Here is a 13215-nt window from a genome sequence, read left to right on the forward strand (position 1 = left end):
TTTTCTTAAGGCACTCTGTAAAAATCCAAAAGATATCGTAGTTTTGTTTAAAAATATCTTACTCTGCCATGAAGTTTCTCATTCAGTTTTGGCTCTCTGTGTTCACTTTTCTTCACTTTCAGCCACTGTACCAAAGGCTTGATAGTCAGTCCCTAAGGATTGAAGCATGATAACAAATACTTAGGAATTATGTTAGACTTCCTTCCAGCTGGTCATTGTTAAAGAGAAATAGAGCATTTTTGTATGTTATGTGGTGTTTCTCATACTTCCTTGGTTGGTCTCTGTCCCCTTCAGATGATTAAATAACACAGTACCCTCAGCTCCTGTTACAAAGGTTTGAAAAGACACCAACCAGTGGAAATATATAACTTCTACAAGAAAAATAAGGTAGTGGAAGGGTTAAAGTGTTTCCTATACCATTGATTGTGGTATTTTCTGCACATATCAGGAGTTTGTGACCACAATTAAACCTTCTATAGTAAATTTTAGAAAAAATTCCAAGCTGGTATATACTGATATATCTCAATTTAAATTAATGTTGTTTTTTTCAGCCAGAAAGTGCTATCTTTTTTGGATGCTAAATATTTTCTTGTCCCACTGCTTACTGTTGTATTTTAAAACAAGGACTTGGGCTCAGGTAGATCAGCTTAATGACTGTATTTGCCCATAAAAAGGACTGTTCCCTATAGCTGTTCACATGAGGTGAAGGATGTTTAATCAGATATTAACCTGAGCACTATTAATACCAAGCAGCTAAGACTGAACATTTTTTAGCACAGAGGAAATTGTGTTTTGTCCCTTGTGGTGCCATATCAAAACATAAAATAGGATCTTTGTTACTAAAATTACAAATTCAATTATGCTTTCAGTTCAGTGAAACAATATGCAACCTTCAGCTGAGAAATGCTTTAAGCATTTGGTACTTTGGGGGGACTCCTTCTCCTTGCAAGAAGCATGCTTAAGAAGTTGAATTACCTGGAAAATAACAGTAAAAAACACAACAATGATAGTTGTGCTGACAAACAGGTTTTTATCATTCACTTTTGTATCATCCAGAAGTACAACCAGAGCAAAAGCAACCGCTCCACGTAGTCCACCATATGACATCACCACCTGGTCTATTATCTCCAACTGGACCATTCTGTAGTGGTTAAGAATCCATGTCTGTAAAACTACACCTATAAAAAAAAAAATGCCAGCATGTCTAGAAATACCCTTATGAAACGTCAATATCCCAACCATGTGTAACAGAAACAGTACCACCAGTCTGCTTTCAAAACAAATTCTCTACACCACCTACTTCTCCCTCTGTACTGCTACACTGCCAAGGAGGGCAGGCCCACTCAGTATGTTTAGCCAAAGGAATTAGATGAAGCTGCTTCTGTGACACCTCACACACGTCAGCGGTTACTGAAAGGTGGCTAACCGAACAATGGTTCCTTTAGAAAGGAGGACATGGGGCTAGGCCCTTCCTTTAGCCCAGGAATCTTGGGATAGAATAAGAATACAGTGTCTAGGAAAACTGCCAGCTGGATAGATGTCTTACATTTTATTTTAATTTAGTTCAAGACAAACAGGCAAATAAACCCATTTAGTTTATTCCCAGATGTAAGTACATGCACCAAATCACGAAGTGTGTTACACTCTAGTACTTCATTCTATGCCTTTTTTGCGATTTTATACCCTTTGCTATGTCACAAAACAGTGATTAAATAGTAGAACTACATAGCTGGGCAAATTGTCATTAGTATTTTGAAATGTTTGCGAACTTATATAAGCCCAGTAAATTGACAGTAGGTAATCCCTACCTGCCACAGTCTTATTTACCTAATTTTTCACCAGTTCCTGAGAATTATTTCTTAAGCCAGAGAACCTGTGGTATAACTATGTATGGTCTTACATCACTGTGTGTCTCAAACCTGAAGTCAACCATAAAATTAGCTTAAGACAATCTCTTTATTACCAAATTGAAAGACCTGAAGGAAAGAGATGGCTGACAGGACTCACATCTTTTGTTAGGCTGCAAGTTAAAGAACAAAGTCCATTTCACTGGGAGATTTTGCCAATGCCGTGTGCTGGGGCAACAAAGGTTAGCCACTGGGTGATTCATGTTAACCACTGGGCTAGTCATATCCTCACACGTTGTCAAAAGTGAAATCCTACTATATTTTCAGCATATGATGAAGCTTACTGTAGAGATCTACCCTCCTAACCCAAAACCAACCATAAATTCAACTAAAATAAATGGAATATTTTAAAAATAACAAGTCTAGAACTCCAAATTCTTCGGTTTGGGGTTTTTTGGTTTGGTTTTTTTTTTGGTGGCAAAAGAATATGTGATTGCATCAACAATAAAATGCAAGGACAGGAAGAAGATCATTCCCTTACCAATAACTCTGTATACTGAGATGAAGACCAGAGTGAACAGAATAAAAGCTGTATTCCAAGTCCAGATATCTGGATCTACAGCTGAAATTCCCAGGAACATGAAGATAATAGTTTCTGCTCCACTGGCCATCATTTTCATGGTATATCTTACAGTTGTAGAAGATTGTTCAGATATGTTAGCCTTGACATATTTCTGACAGCAGATGCCACAGAAAGTTATCCTAGAATAAAGAAAAGAAGCAATTATTCAGAAAATATTTGTTGTAACATGTAATATTATTTCCATCTGTCTGTCACATAGTGATAAAACCCCACCATTAATTCCTAAGAAAAAATACCCTCAGGAGCCATTGTGGAGTCTAATCTAGGTAAAAAGCATATCTTGAACATTCATCCTGAGGTGATCCCAAGAGATCAGAAGACAGCATTTCATTAGGTTGTAACAGACCTTAATTCTCTTCAGATTACCATACTGCTTTACAGGCAAAATTTTAAATTTTGTTTACAGTAGACATAATCTTAAACTAATGATCTGTTTACAGTAAGATTTTCAGGTCTTGAATGACACTATTTGCGAACTATAATCTACTGCAGTGTGAAGATAGTAATATTCAGCATAAATTTCATGAGTTTCATGAGTGTCATTTTCTACATAATTTAGGTCTTTCTTTTCAATGTTTTTAAAAACCATATTCCCTTCTCAGCCCCTGCACAGGCAGTAATAAAAAGAGACTTACGCAAGGATAGCGGAAAGAGAAAACATCTCTGCTGTGAGGTAGGATAGGTAGGAAATGATAAACACAAATCCAGGTTCAATGATCCTCACATGCTTGGTGAAACGACTGACCAATGAGAGCAGGAATGCAAAGAAAATGCCAACCAGTGTCCCACCCAGGCTCACCACAAAGAATGACACTGAAAAACAAAACCAAATACAGCTTAAACAGTAGAAATACAATGGTCTGAACTAGTTCTCTTCTATTGTATGGCCAGCAAATCAGAGACAATTTTGGAGGACACATCAAAAATTATTTATAAAATGCAACAATATTAATTGCTTTTGAGCACTTGGTATGTGAATGCAGAATTCTGTAGAAAAAACAAGGTTGCTTTCTGGTAAGACTCACCATTTTAGGCTTGTTCAAAACCCATTACATTTCTTGGAACAATTTTTTTCCCACATTCTGTAAACAAAAGCTTTTCCAAAAGCATATTATAGAATATGCCAAAGTCACTGTTAAAACATTGATTCATAAGATAATGTAGTATCATGTCATGCTTGGAATGGTAAATAGTGACTAAATTTTTAGGTAAATAACATTTCTTGATAGTCACTGGCAAACGTTGCTTGATGGCAATCAGTGATAAGGAGTGAGAATGCCCATAGGCAATCTCAACTTTCCTGGAATGCCGGGAGAGCATAGGCTGAAACCAAGGACATGTTATAAAATAAAAAGAAAATAAGTAGAGCTGTCAGGTTTGGTGGTCTTAACAATTGAACTCCACATCTGTTGAGTCTCCTCAGAAGAAAACAAATCTGATTAAGTTTCCCAAACATTCAGGAATAGTCATTTCTTAATTTTCTTAAGACATTCGTCTATGCCAGAGGAGTGTGGCAATATGCGTGACAAGGGAAAGGGCTGAAAAATAACAGTTACTGATAGCATAATAATGATATTTTGTTCAAAAGTCTGCACATGTACATCAATGATGTGATACGGAATTCAATTCTACGCACCTATGCCTTTGACACATTCAATCCCCGTCACATTCTCTGGACCCATTTTAACAAAAGTTTCAAACACATTGTACAGCACCTGAAAAGAAAGGCAGACTAACTTAATATTTGCTCCTGAATTAAGCCTATTAAAATAATCTCATCATAAGCCCCAACATTATTAATTCTGAAAGTACGTATGACTGAGGAAAATTCTGTGTGGAGAGGATTTTGCAGATTTTTTAATTTTTCAAAATGGAAAAAATGCAGTGGAGCAAGAAGAAACAAAGATTTTTTAAAAACAACTTTCCATTTCTTATTTCAATATGATTTCTATCTATAAGAAGCATTGTTACACCTAGATGTGTTTTCTAAAGCACTTCTCACTCTAAAATCCAGGTATTTGGCAGATTTATTTAATTGCCTGTATAAGATAAATAAGATACTTAATTAGATAATAATAAGATGCTAATAACAAGATACCGGATTGAAATAGGTTGAGCATAGGTAAAATAAGTTGAACAGACAAGAGAATAAACTATAATAACTGTACTAAAGCTTTTAAAATAATTGGCTAACAGTGATAGTGCTGACAGTAAAGAATTCATCTTATCCATACCCCTGCCTAAGGAGGTTTGTACGAGCATCATTCTTGACACATGCCTGTCTAATCTATTCTTAATTCCTCCAGTGATGGAGGAGAACTTCACTATGGCTTTGTCCGCTTTCCTTGTTGCAGCTAAGATTGTTAATTCTTATCATATTTACCCCAGTCATGGCATATGGGTTACTTCATTCTGTAACAGTAGTCTTTTACATATTTACTTTTAAAGAATGCTACATCATCCACTTTCTTCTGTCCTGATGTCCTTCCTTTTTCAAGGTAAGAACTACGGTTGTTTCAAACTTTCTCATAGGCTATGCTCTCTGACTCTTGATCGTGCTCACTCTTCTTTTCTGCATTTTCTTCAACAAATAATCAAACTTTCTTTTATTGGTAGAGTGAGTGTTTGATTTCATTTCACAGTAACAAAATCTCCTTTCCTTCTGAATGCCAGTGATGTTGATAGTTGAGTTCATCAAGGGTTATTTTAATATTTGTTTCTGGTAATACCCCAAAAGTACTAATGAGACTATCTAAAGGCAATTAGGTTTCTCTGGAAGGCCTAAATGGCATTTTCAAACTCATGTGAGCAGCTAGGCTGCTGTCAGTGACCTTGCAGTGCCCTGCTGCCTTGGGTGCAAAAAATTAAGTCACTGAGCCTGGTGGACATCTCTTACCCTCCTTTGGAGATCTGCAGGAGCAGTAATAGGAGATGATCCAAGAAGCAAATTGAAGCTCTATAGCAACTCATTTGCATAGCGTCTCTCTGCCTTCAGACTTCCTGGTCCCTGCCTACTAGCACTGTACTACAGAACTATTGACTCTTTTATTCTGAGAAATTTTTTGTGTGAAAAGGAAAGGTGTTTCAATCAAAATAAAAACATCAGTAGAAATTTGCGATTGTTTTAAGTCTATTAAAGTCTATTAAGTTTTCCTTTCTTTCTAAATGAAAAAACCCCAAAAAACAGAAATCAACATGTTACCAAAAAAAAACCAAACCAGAAACTTTCTAAAATGTCCCACAATTTTTTCCAATTTGGCTTTTTGTTATATATCTGTTTGATAAACACCTGATCGACGTAAAAGAGAGGAAACAGGCATAAGCACTTTGATGAGTATTCTGTCTTTCATTGTCTGTATGTCTGAGGTATGCGTATAAATTATCGGCATAATGGAAATATGCAGGAAAGAGTATGTGCATTAAAAAACAACAGCAAAGGCAGGCTTAAAATCCCTGGAACTAATTTCAGTAAGTCATTAAGCCCTAATTGAACAGCAAAGGCAGATAGAACATACACACCTGAAACTTAATTTTGAATGTTTTTATGCTCATCCAACCCAGGACTGTATATTTTTATGTGATTTACAGGCTCCAAATAGCTTTCATGCCCAAACATTTAATCTTTGCAGTACAGTGTTTGCAACCAAGACAGAGAACACCACGAGCTACAGTACACTAGCCCATCAGCAGATAGACACACATGATACAGTATTTCATTTAAGGGGAAGATACACTTCAGAAGAAAGCCTCTAGAGTTTGGGTGACTTTGGGATATATAATTTACTTACTACAGTTACAGCATCATTCAGAAGCGATTCTCCAAAAACAATGATGAATAGAACTTCGTTGACATGGACTTCTTCAAACACTGCCAGAACAGCTACAGGATCCACAGCAGCAATTAAGCTGCCGAACAGGAGGAACTCCAGCAGCCCACTCTTCAGCTGGCCTTCAGAAACAAAGCAAAGTATAAGAAGATTCAGCTCTGTATTATCTATAATAATGACAGACTCCAATATTACAGATAATGCAAAATCCTTGAAAATAGGGATCCTAAGGCATCAACTGGAAAACATGGCACAGAAACTACTTGACAATTCTGCGTTGTGTCACCTTGTATCCTACAAGGTTTGTTGGATCCAGCATTGGCCCGTGCGGATCAAAGTTGATTCTGGGAGCAGTACAGTCCTGTTCTTATGGCAAGCCACTTGAGATAAGTATTTCTAGATCTAAACTGGCTTTGTATTTGTGGGTGGTATGGTTTATCTAACTTGAGTAAATTATCTCAGGATAACTGAGAACTGACAAGAGGGTAAGAGGAATATGCCAGTAATCCTGAAGTAAATGTTCCAAAATACTTCATGCCACAGGCCAAATTTGACTCTTGGTCGCTAGGAACTGCTACAGTGGGGCTTAACTGCACTCAGTGCAGTTAAATACCACTTGTGGCCTCCTTGTTGAAGTAGACATGCATTGATAGGTGCAGTTAAGCCACTTGTTCCAAATTATGATTCATGAGACCGCTATTGAATTGTCCACAAGTGGACCATAAAAATAGATGAAGGACTAAACTGTACCTCAACGTGTTTGTGTTGTAGCCCCTTAGGAAGTTTGGCAATGATTTCAAAAGTTTTGGAACTACAAAAGTCTGGTGACAAAGTAACCCGGTATTTATTTAATTTTTTTAATCTTCTTTTAGTTATTAAGGTTATTTTGTTCAGTTATGCAAACAGACAGAGGCAAGCATCACTATTGTTTTAACAGCAACAGAAAAGGGAGAGCCACAAAGATCACTTTGCTCAGCTTCCTAAATATCTTGCAAAATTTACCCTCTTCATGCAACCATGAGTGGTATCCCAGTTGTTTTTTATGGGGAACAGATTTTAGAAAGGGTAGAGAACAGGAAAATTTTGTGTTCATTAATGGATGGAGGAGGAAGCAAGGTTCATTAAGAGGTGATAAAGCCCAAAATTATATGAGGAAGAGCAAAGAAGGAATATGTTGAGAGTTCATTCATTAGAACGCAGTGCAGAGGCCCATGCTCAAAATTAATAGACAGTTGTATCAGGCATGATATCTACAGGTGAGGGAGAAATCCATCTGATTAAATGATTTGGAAGCATGTGTCAGACAATGACAGTCAGTAGCCGTAGCCAAAGGATCAATATTGCCTATAAGGTACTTCCAGAACAACATGGCCACTCCTCTAGCAAGAGCTCTTACAAGATAATTTTTCAAATCCAGAATGTTTAGTGCTTGGAAGGTAATTGAAACAGAAACTAGATTCCAATTATTTTTGATACAAAATGGCATGGGCATATTTACTCAAGAGAAGGACACTTACACAGACAGCCAGAGACAGGAGTAGACAACACCCTGTTGTAAGCAACAATGGCCAATAATCTGGGGGAGCTGCAGAAGTACATATTCTCTTAGCTGCTGTCTGCCAATCAGAGCATCTAGAATGTTTTCCATACAGTTTATAGGGACCTTGGTAAGGCCCTGAAAACAGAAATTCATAGTTTGCACAGACATATAACTACTTTATCTCTTCAAAAAGAGAAATAGTCTTGTTCGCTCTTGGACATACTGGGCTGCGAATGAGGACTGAATCTATCCATTTTCGTGTGAGAGAGAGGTTGAAGCAGTGAGCTGAAGTCTGTGCCAAAAATTCTGAGAACAGCCTTGAACCTGAATCTAAGTCATGGTTCCATCAAATGTTGTCCTTCTCTGCCATGCTTAAGGAAGGAACAAGCCCAATGACAATAACTATCAGGTATCAGGGTACAATAGAACGTAAGCTTTTAAAATAAATTGGCTCACTGAGATTGCTTATCTTTTTTATATGTTACCAATTATAATCATTGGTACATTCTTTGAAGACTTGCAAAGCTAGTGAGCAAATATTTATGGAAAGGTTAGGACACATCTATAATTCCAACAAAGCAGTGTCAAGAGGCATGGGGTTTCTAAATCAGACTTTTATTTAGACTAATAATGCAAGTTATTTCCAAGTGATACATGACCACTGCTTCCTCCAGCTCACCAGAGTCTGGAGTGACTAGCTGCTAGCAGTGACACCTGAGCAAGGTAAGTTCGCTGGGCCCAGATTAAGAATTCTACACGTACTCAGCACATCATCACTGTGACCTAGATTGTACAGGAAAAACTTTTCTAAGCGTTAGTCACAACCACAATTATTCAACCGAGAAGTGCTGCATGTGCTAGTTCTCCAGCAGATGGTGAACAGGTAGGTGCAAACAGCCAGGAAAATCTAGGGTTAGATACTTCTTCCTGTTCTGTGAAAGCAGACTTGTATGTCTGTTAGTTAATAGTTAAAGTGCGGATATTTTAATTTCCCTTCTAAAGAAGGATTTCTTTGTTGTTATCACCTCTCTCTTTTTCTGCTGCAAATTACAATATCTATAAGGATACTGAATGCAAACAAAGAGCTGCTTTTATGTTTATTTATGTAGAAAAATCTGTGTAATCCAGTTTGGATTATGCACTCTCGTACTGATGGCCCATTCAATGGTAAAGGCCCATTCAATGGTGAAGTTGGAAGTAATTTGGTTTTAGTTCATCTAAGTCTGTAGTGGATATACATTGCTACATTTTCATTATATTACTTTTAGCATTATTCACTCCAATTGTAGAAAAAGTGGGATAGAAACAAAAATATGCCATAGAACTTCAACCAGAGGCTGCTATGAACTCTTCTAGAAATGGAGTAACTCAGCATTCCCCTGTCTTCAGCAAGTAAGTAGCAACAGCAAAGCTTTTCACAAAGTGTGGTGCTCAGGTCTTGCTTACATATTGGAGGCCAACACGATGTATTTAGCGGATTAGTCAGTACGTGTCATGTAGATATTTTAAAGTCCTACTTAGCTTTCCTGGAGAATGACATAGTTTGAATCAGGGACAGGCTTCTCTGGCCTTTTCCATAGCTGAAATTAGAACTCTGGTAGGTTATAATATGTCTTGGTGGTAAAGACAGGCCTCCACAGCATACAAATTAATGTTCATTCTAAACATTTAAATTCACCAGGCATGTCAGTTTATTGTTTGCCTTTGTTAACATCCCTATTTTTAGCTTGTAGAGCTTTAGCTGTGACCTGTGGTAAGGGCTGATTCTCCTGTTTAACTGTAAGCTCAGAGTTCTAGTATATACTGTCACTGAAGGATTTGCGTAATGATGAAGCAGAACATGTAGCCATCAAATCCAGCTTTTACAGTTAGTCAAGAATTGTTTATGGACTGGGAGGAGAGCAAGAGACAAATGGATTTTTCTCTTAAAATAAAATTTGGGGAGAAACACTTAACTTTTCCATTTCACATGTCCTAAAAAGGTCAATGCTTTTCCTTTAATGATTTTTATCAACATATTTTTTAAAGTAATTATCATTCATTCTATTTCCCAGAACAGGATGTTAAAATATTTTTGGTCATATTTTTTAAATTGTTCCAAGCAGCTTGGATATTTAAAGAAAGAAATCCCTGTCCGATCTGTTACAACAGCAATATCCCTTTGTCATCTTTTTTGTTCCTGAAAACCTGTATTTAACTACAAATGTGAAATTGTGGATGCAATATATTGTGCCTACAGGCTGAAAGCACATAAAACATCTTACCTACCTATAAAAGTCAATAGTGTCTGCATCTGAGCTGTCGCCTTTATATCTTCTAAAGAAAAACTGTTACTTATAAAACAGGAGTTATAGTAAGGTAAATATATAAACTGTAAACTAAATCTATCATAGATGTCTATATTAGAAACACCTGAGTTACGTAAGATGAGTCTCATATAAACAAGTCTGTGGTCTAGTTTTTCCAGACTGGGATTTTCAAATAAGGACAACAAAAGTTTCCCTTAAAATGGGTGGAACAGACAGCCCAATCTTACACTCAGTTTCAAAGAATCCAGCCCCAAATTCTGCTGCTTCCCTGTGCTGGACAATGGGAGCAGTTTTTGAGGCTGGAAAACTCTACTACGTTCTCTTCTGCAATCATCAGCTAATAGTTTAATTCTTCATCACAGAAATGTCCTCTGCAACATCTGCAACTTCTGACATTTGAGGCACTCTTTTTATCTGGACTTAAAAGGAAGTCTATGGTAAATTGCTCTGAGTCGATTTTGCACCACTGTGTTTAGAGAACAGCCCCATGCCTAGCTGTTGAGCCTTTCATACAACACAACACAACCCTTGCAGTCTTGGAGCTGCTCTCTCAGTCCAGGATCTCAGCACTGGTTGCCAAGAACAGATGGGCAAAAATGCACAGCCAGAGCAGCACATTGTATCTGTACTGCTCTCAGCAGCACTCAGATGTGCCCTGGAAGTACTTCCCAGAACTCACTAACCTAAGAGAATTTTGTCCTGGAAAAGCTCTTGAGCTTCTTCAATACAGACACTAAAAAAGCATAAATAGGATGCCTGTTTCAAAACACGTGCAATCCACATACAATGTGAATTACTGTTCTTCAGGTGGCAGCACATAGCTTACGTGCATGCCACAGCTGCTGGGGAGATGAAGAACTGCTGTTCTGTGCCTCTTCTAGCAGCCCCATGCCCTTATATTTTAGTAAAAATAGGACAGAGTGTGTCTTCTATGTGCTGCTTGGCTCTGTAAGCCTTCAATTGCAATTTCCAGCCTCAGAAAGCAAAATAGAGATGCGTCGTGCATACATACCCACTCAGCAACCATTGCTTACTTAATATTAAAACTGACTGAAGGAAGACAGTTCCATTTCACAGTAACTTTGAAGGTTTCTATCACAGCAGAAAGAAACAAGTCCTTCAGAGTGTATTTTTGTCCAGATGTCCATTAGCAGGATGAATCCTGAGCTTTATCCCGAGAGTGTATGCACACATTTAGAGCAGGGAAATATGAGACGCACAGGTTCAAGTCCTTTTTGTGCTTGCTTCAGAGAAGATTTCTCAGATCATTCTTAAATTTGGTAAAAAATATTACAAATTTCTCCCATTAAAATTGGATTTTTCTGCTGAAAAGAGTTGTTAGGTTGTGAAGTATCACCCGTCTAACAGCTGGCATACCGTAGCATTCACAATTTGCCTTCGCAGATCAAACTTACCCATTATTCCTGTCCGATAGACACCATAGAGAGATAAACCGGTTGTGGCAGCATTCCAGACTGTCCCAATGACAGCATACAAAAGGATGGAACCAAGATTTCCAAAAAACAATCTATTTGGCATAAAATATCCAGCATCCAAAACAATGGGGGGCAGCAGATAGAAGAAAAATACAGTTGGTGTAAGGGTGAAGGAGGCGATGTGATCTGCTGCCCATACAATGCCACCAAGGACGAGACCAAGAACAATCAGCAGAGCACTCTCTGGAACCACCCGAGTGACTTTGTGCGACAAGTGGAAAACTGCAAGGGAAGAGGAAAACGGTTGTCAGAATTGGAATGGAGAAACAATTTGAGCAACAACTGTTGTTAGCTGGCAATTTTGACTTCACACAAACTTCCTGCTTTCATTGTTATTAGACCCAAAAGCATGTACGGAATGCATGGGATACAGACAGTGTCAGAACCCAGCCACTTATAAAGTAAAAAGGTTGATTTTCGGATTTTATCCAGCATATTTCAACTTACATGAACCTAATATTCCATGACATTTATTTCCGTTCTTGGATTACCTTCTCCATACAAGATCTGTTTAGGGAAAGATGATGTTCTGTGCAAAGCAGTAAGTGCAAGACTGAAAAGAAATGGTAGAAGTGCTAGAAATGTATGACTTTATGGGTTTTTTCTGTATCTAAAAATACACCTCTGACCTCCCAACATTTGTCTTTAAAAATAGTCAGTATACTACCAGGTTTATAGCAGGATGGGAGAAGAATGCTGAAAGAAGAACTAGTTTCAAGACAACTCTTTAAATTTATGAAGAATATTATACGACAACGTAGCCTGCAGCAGGAGCAGAATGGAACTAATATCATGGGAGATCCCTTTTGGGCCTTTTCCTCAAAATCTCCCTAGTAAGGATTTCAGATAATTCAGAGGCTTTCTGAAGGAACAGGGTCTTTAGTGGTGCCTTCTTCATCTATAGATATATTTGTGGGAAATGGTTCTGCAACAGGCTACTATCTTTTGCATAAACAGCGTCATAAAATCTGTATCTTACAGTAGTACATCAAATCTATTAATAAAGATGAACAGTTTATGGTATCTATTATAGAAAAACATGTAATGGTATGGTGTGGTAAAACTGTCAAACCAGCCAATAATTAGAGGGAGAGAAAATCAGAGAGAGCCATGAGTGAATCTAATGAGACAGAAAGATGGCAAGGCCAAGACAGAAAAAAATAGACTGTTCAAGGTGACAGAAACACAAGTAAGGCTGCAAATATATGTGGCAACATATATTTATAGTGCACTTGTTAGGTATCAGATAAAAGAAAAAAATAAACAGAGAGAAGAACAGAGAGAAGCAAAGTCTACAAAGAAATATGGAACATGAAAAAGGAAGAGGTGGCAAAGGTGTTTGGTAGTAAGGAAGCACAGGTGTGTTAACTGACTTTCTTGGGATTTCTGTGAGCTTTTCCTTCAGTTTATGTTAAATATTGATATGTTCCAGATGGTCTGAACCCTGGCATTTTGTGATACTGACCCAATAAATGGAATTTTACTTATATAGCTTTGTGTTGAAAATGTGAGTTTCACTTTAGGAAGAAAATTCCACTGAAAGCCACCGAGTT

The 13215-nt window shown here is 37.6% G+C and overlaps 1 protein-coding gene across 1 annotated transcript in view; it reads right to left on the minus strand.

Annotated features, from left to right (window-relative positions):
- The window catches only part of SLC9A3 (solute carrier family 9 member A3), a 52954-nt gene that overhangs the window by 13398 nt on the left and 26341 nt on the right, over positions 1-13215 (minus strand). Inside the window, exons 2-8 of the mRNA XM_059815381.1 lie at positions 11582-11884; positions 6279-6439; positions 4127-4205; positions 3126-3303; positions 2389-2609; positions 976-1178; positions 63-152 (exon numbers count right to left, since the gene is read on the minus strand). Of these exons, the coding sequence (XP_059671364.1) occupies positions 63-152; positions 976-1178; positions 2389-2609; positions 3126-3303; positions 4127-4205; positions 6279-6439; positions 11582-11884 (1235 nt within the window). The remainder of the gene's footprint in view (positions 1-62; positions 153-975; positions 1179-2388; positions 2610-3125; positions 3304-4126; positions 4206-6278; positions 6440-11581; positions 11885-13215) is intronic.

Source organism: Gavia stellata, chromosome 3, assembly GCF_030936135.1.
Source record: "Gavia stellata isolate bGavSte3 chromosome 3, bGavSte3.hap2, whole genome shotgun sequence".
Lineage (NCBI taxonomy): Eukaryota > Metazoa > Chordata > Aves > Gaviiformes > Gaviidae > Gavia > Gavia stellata.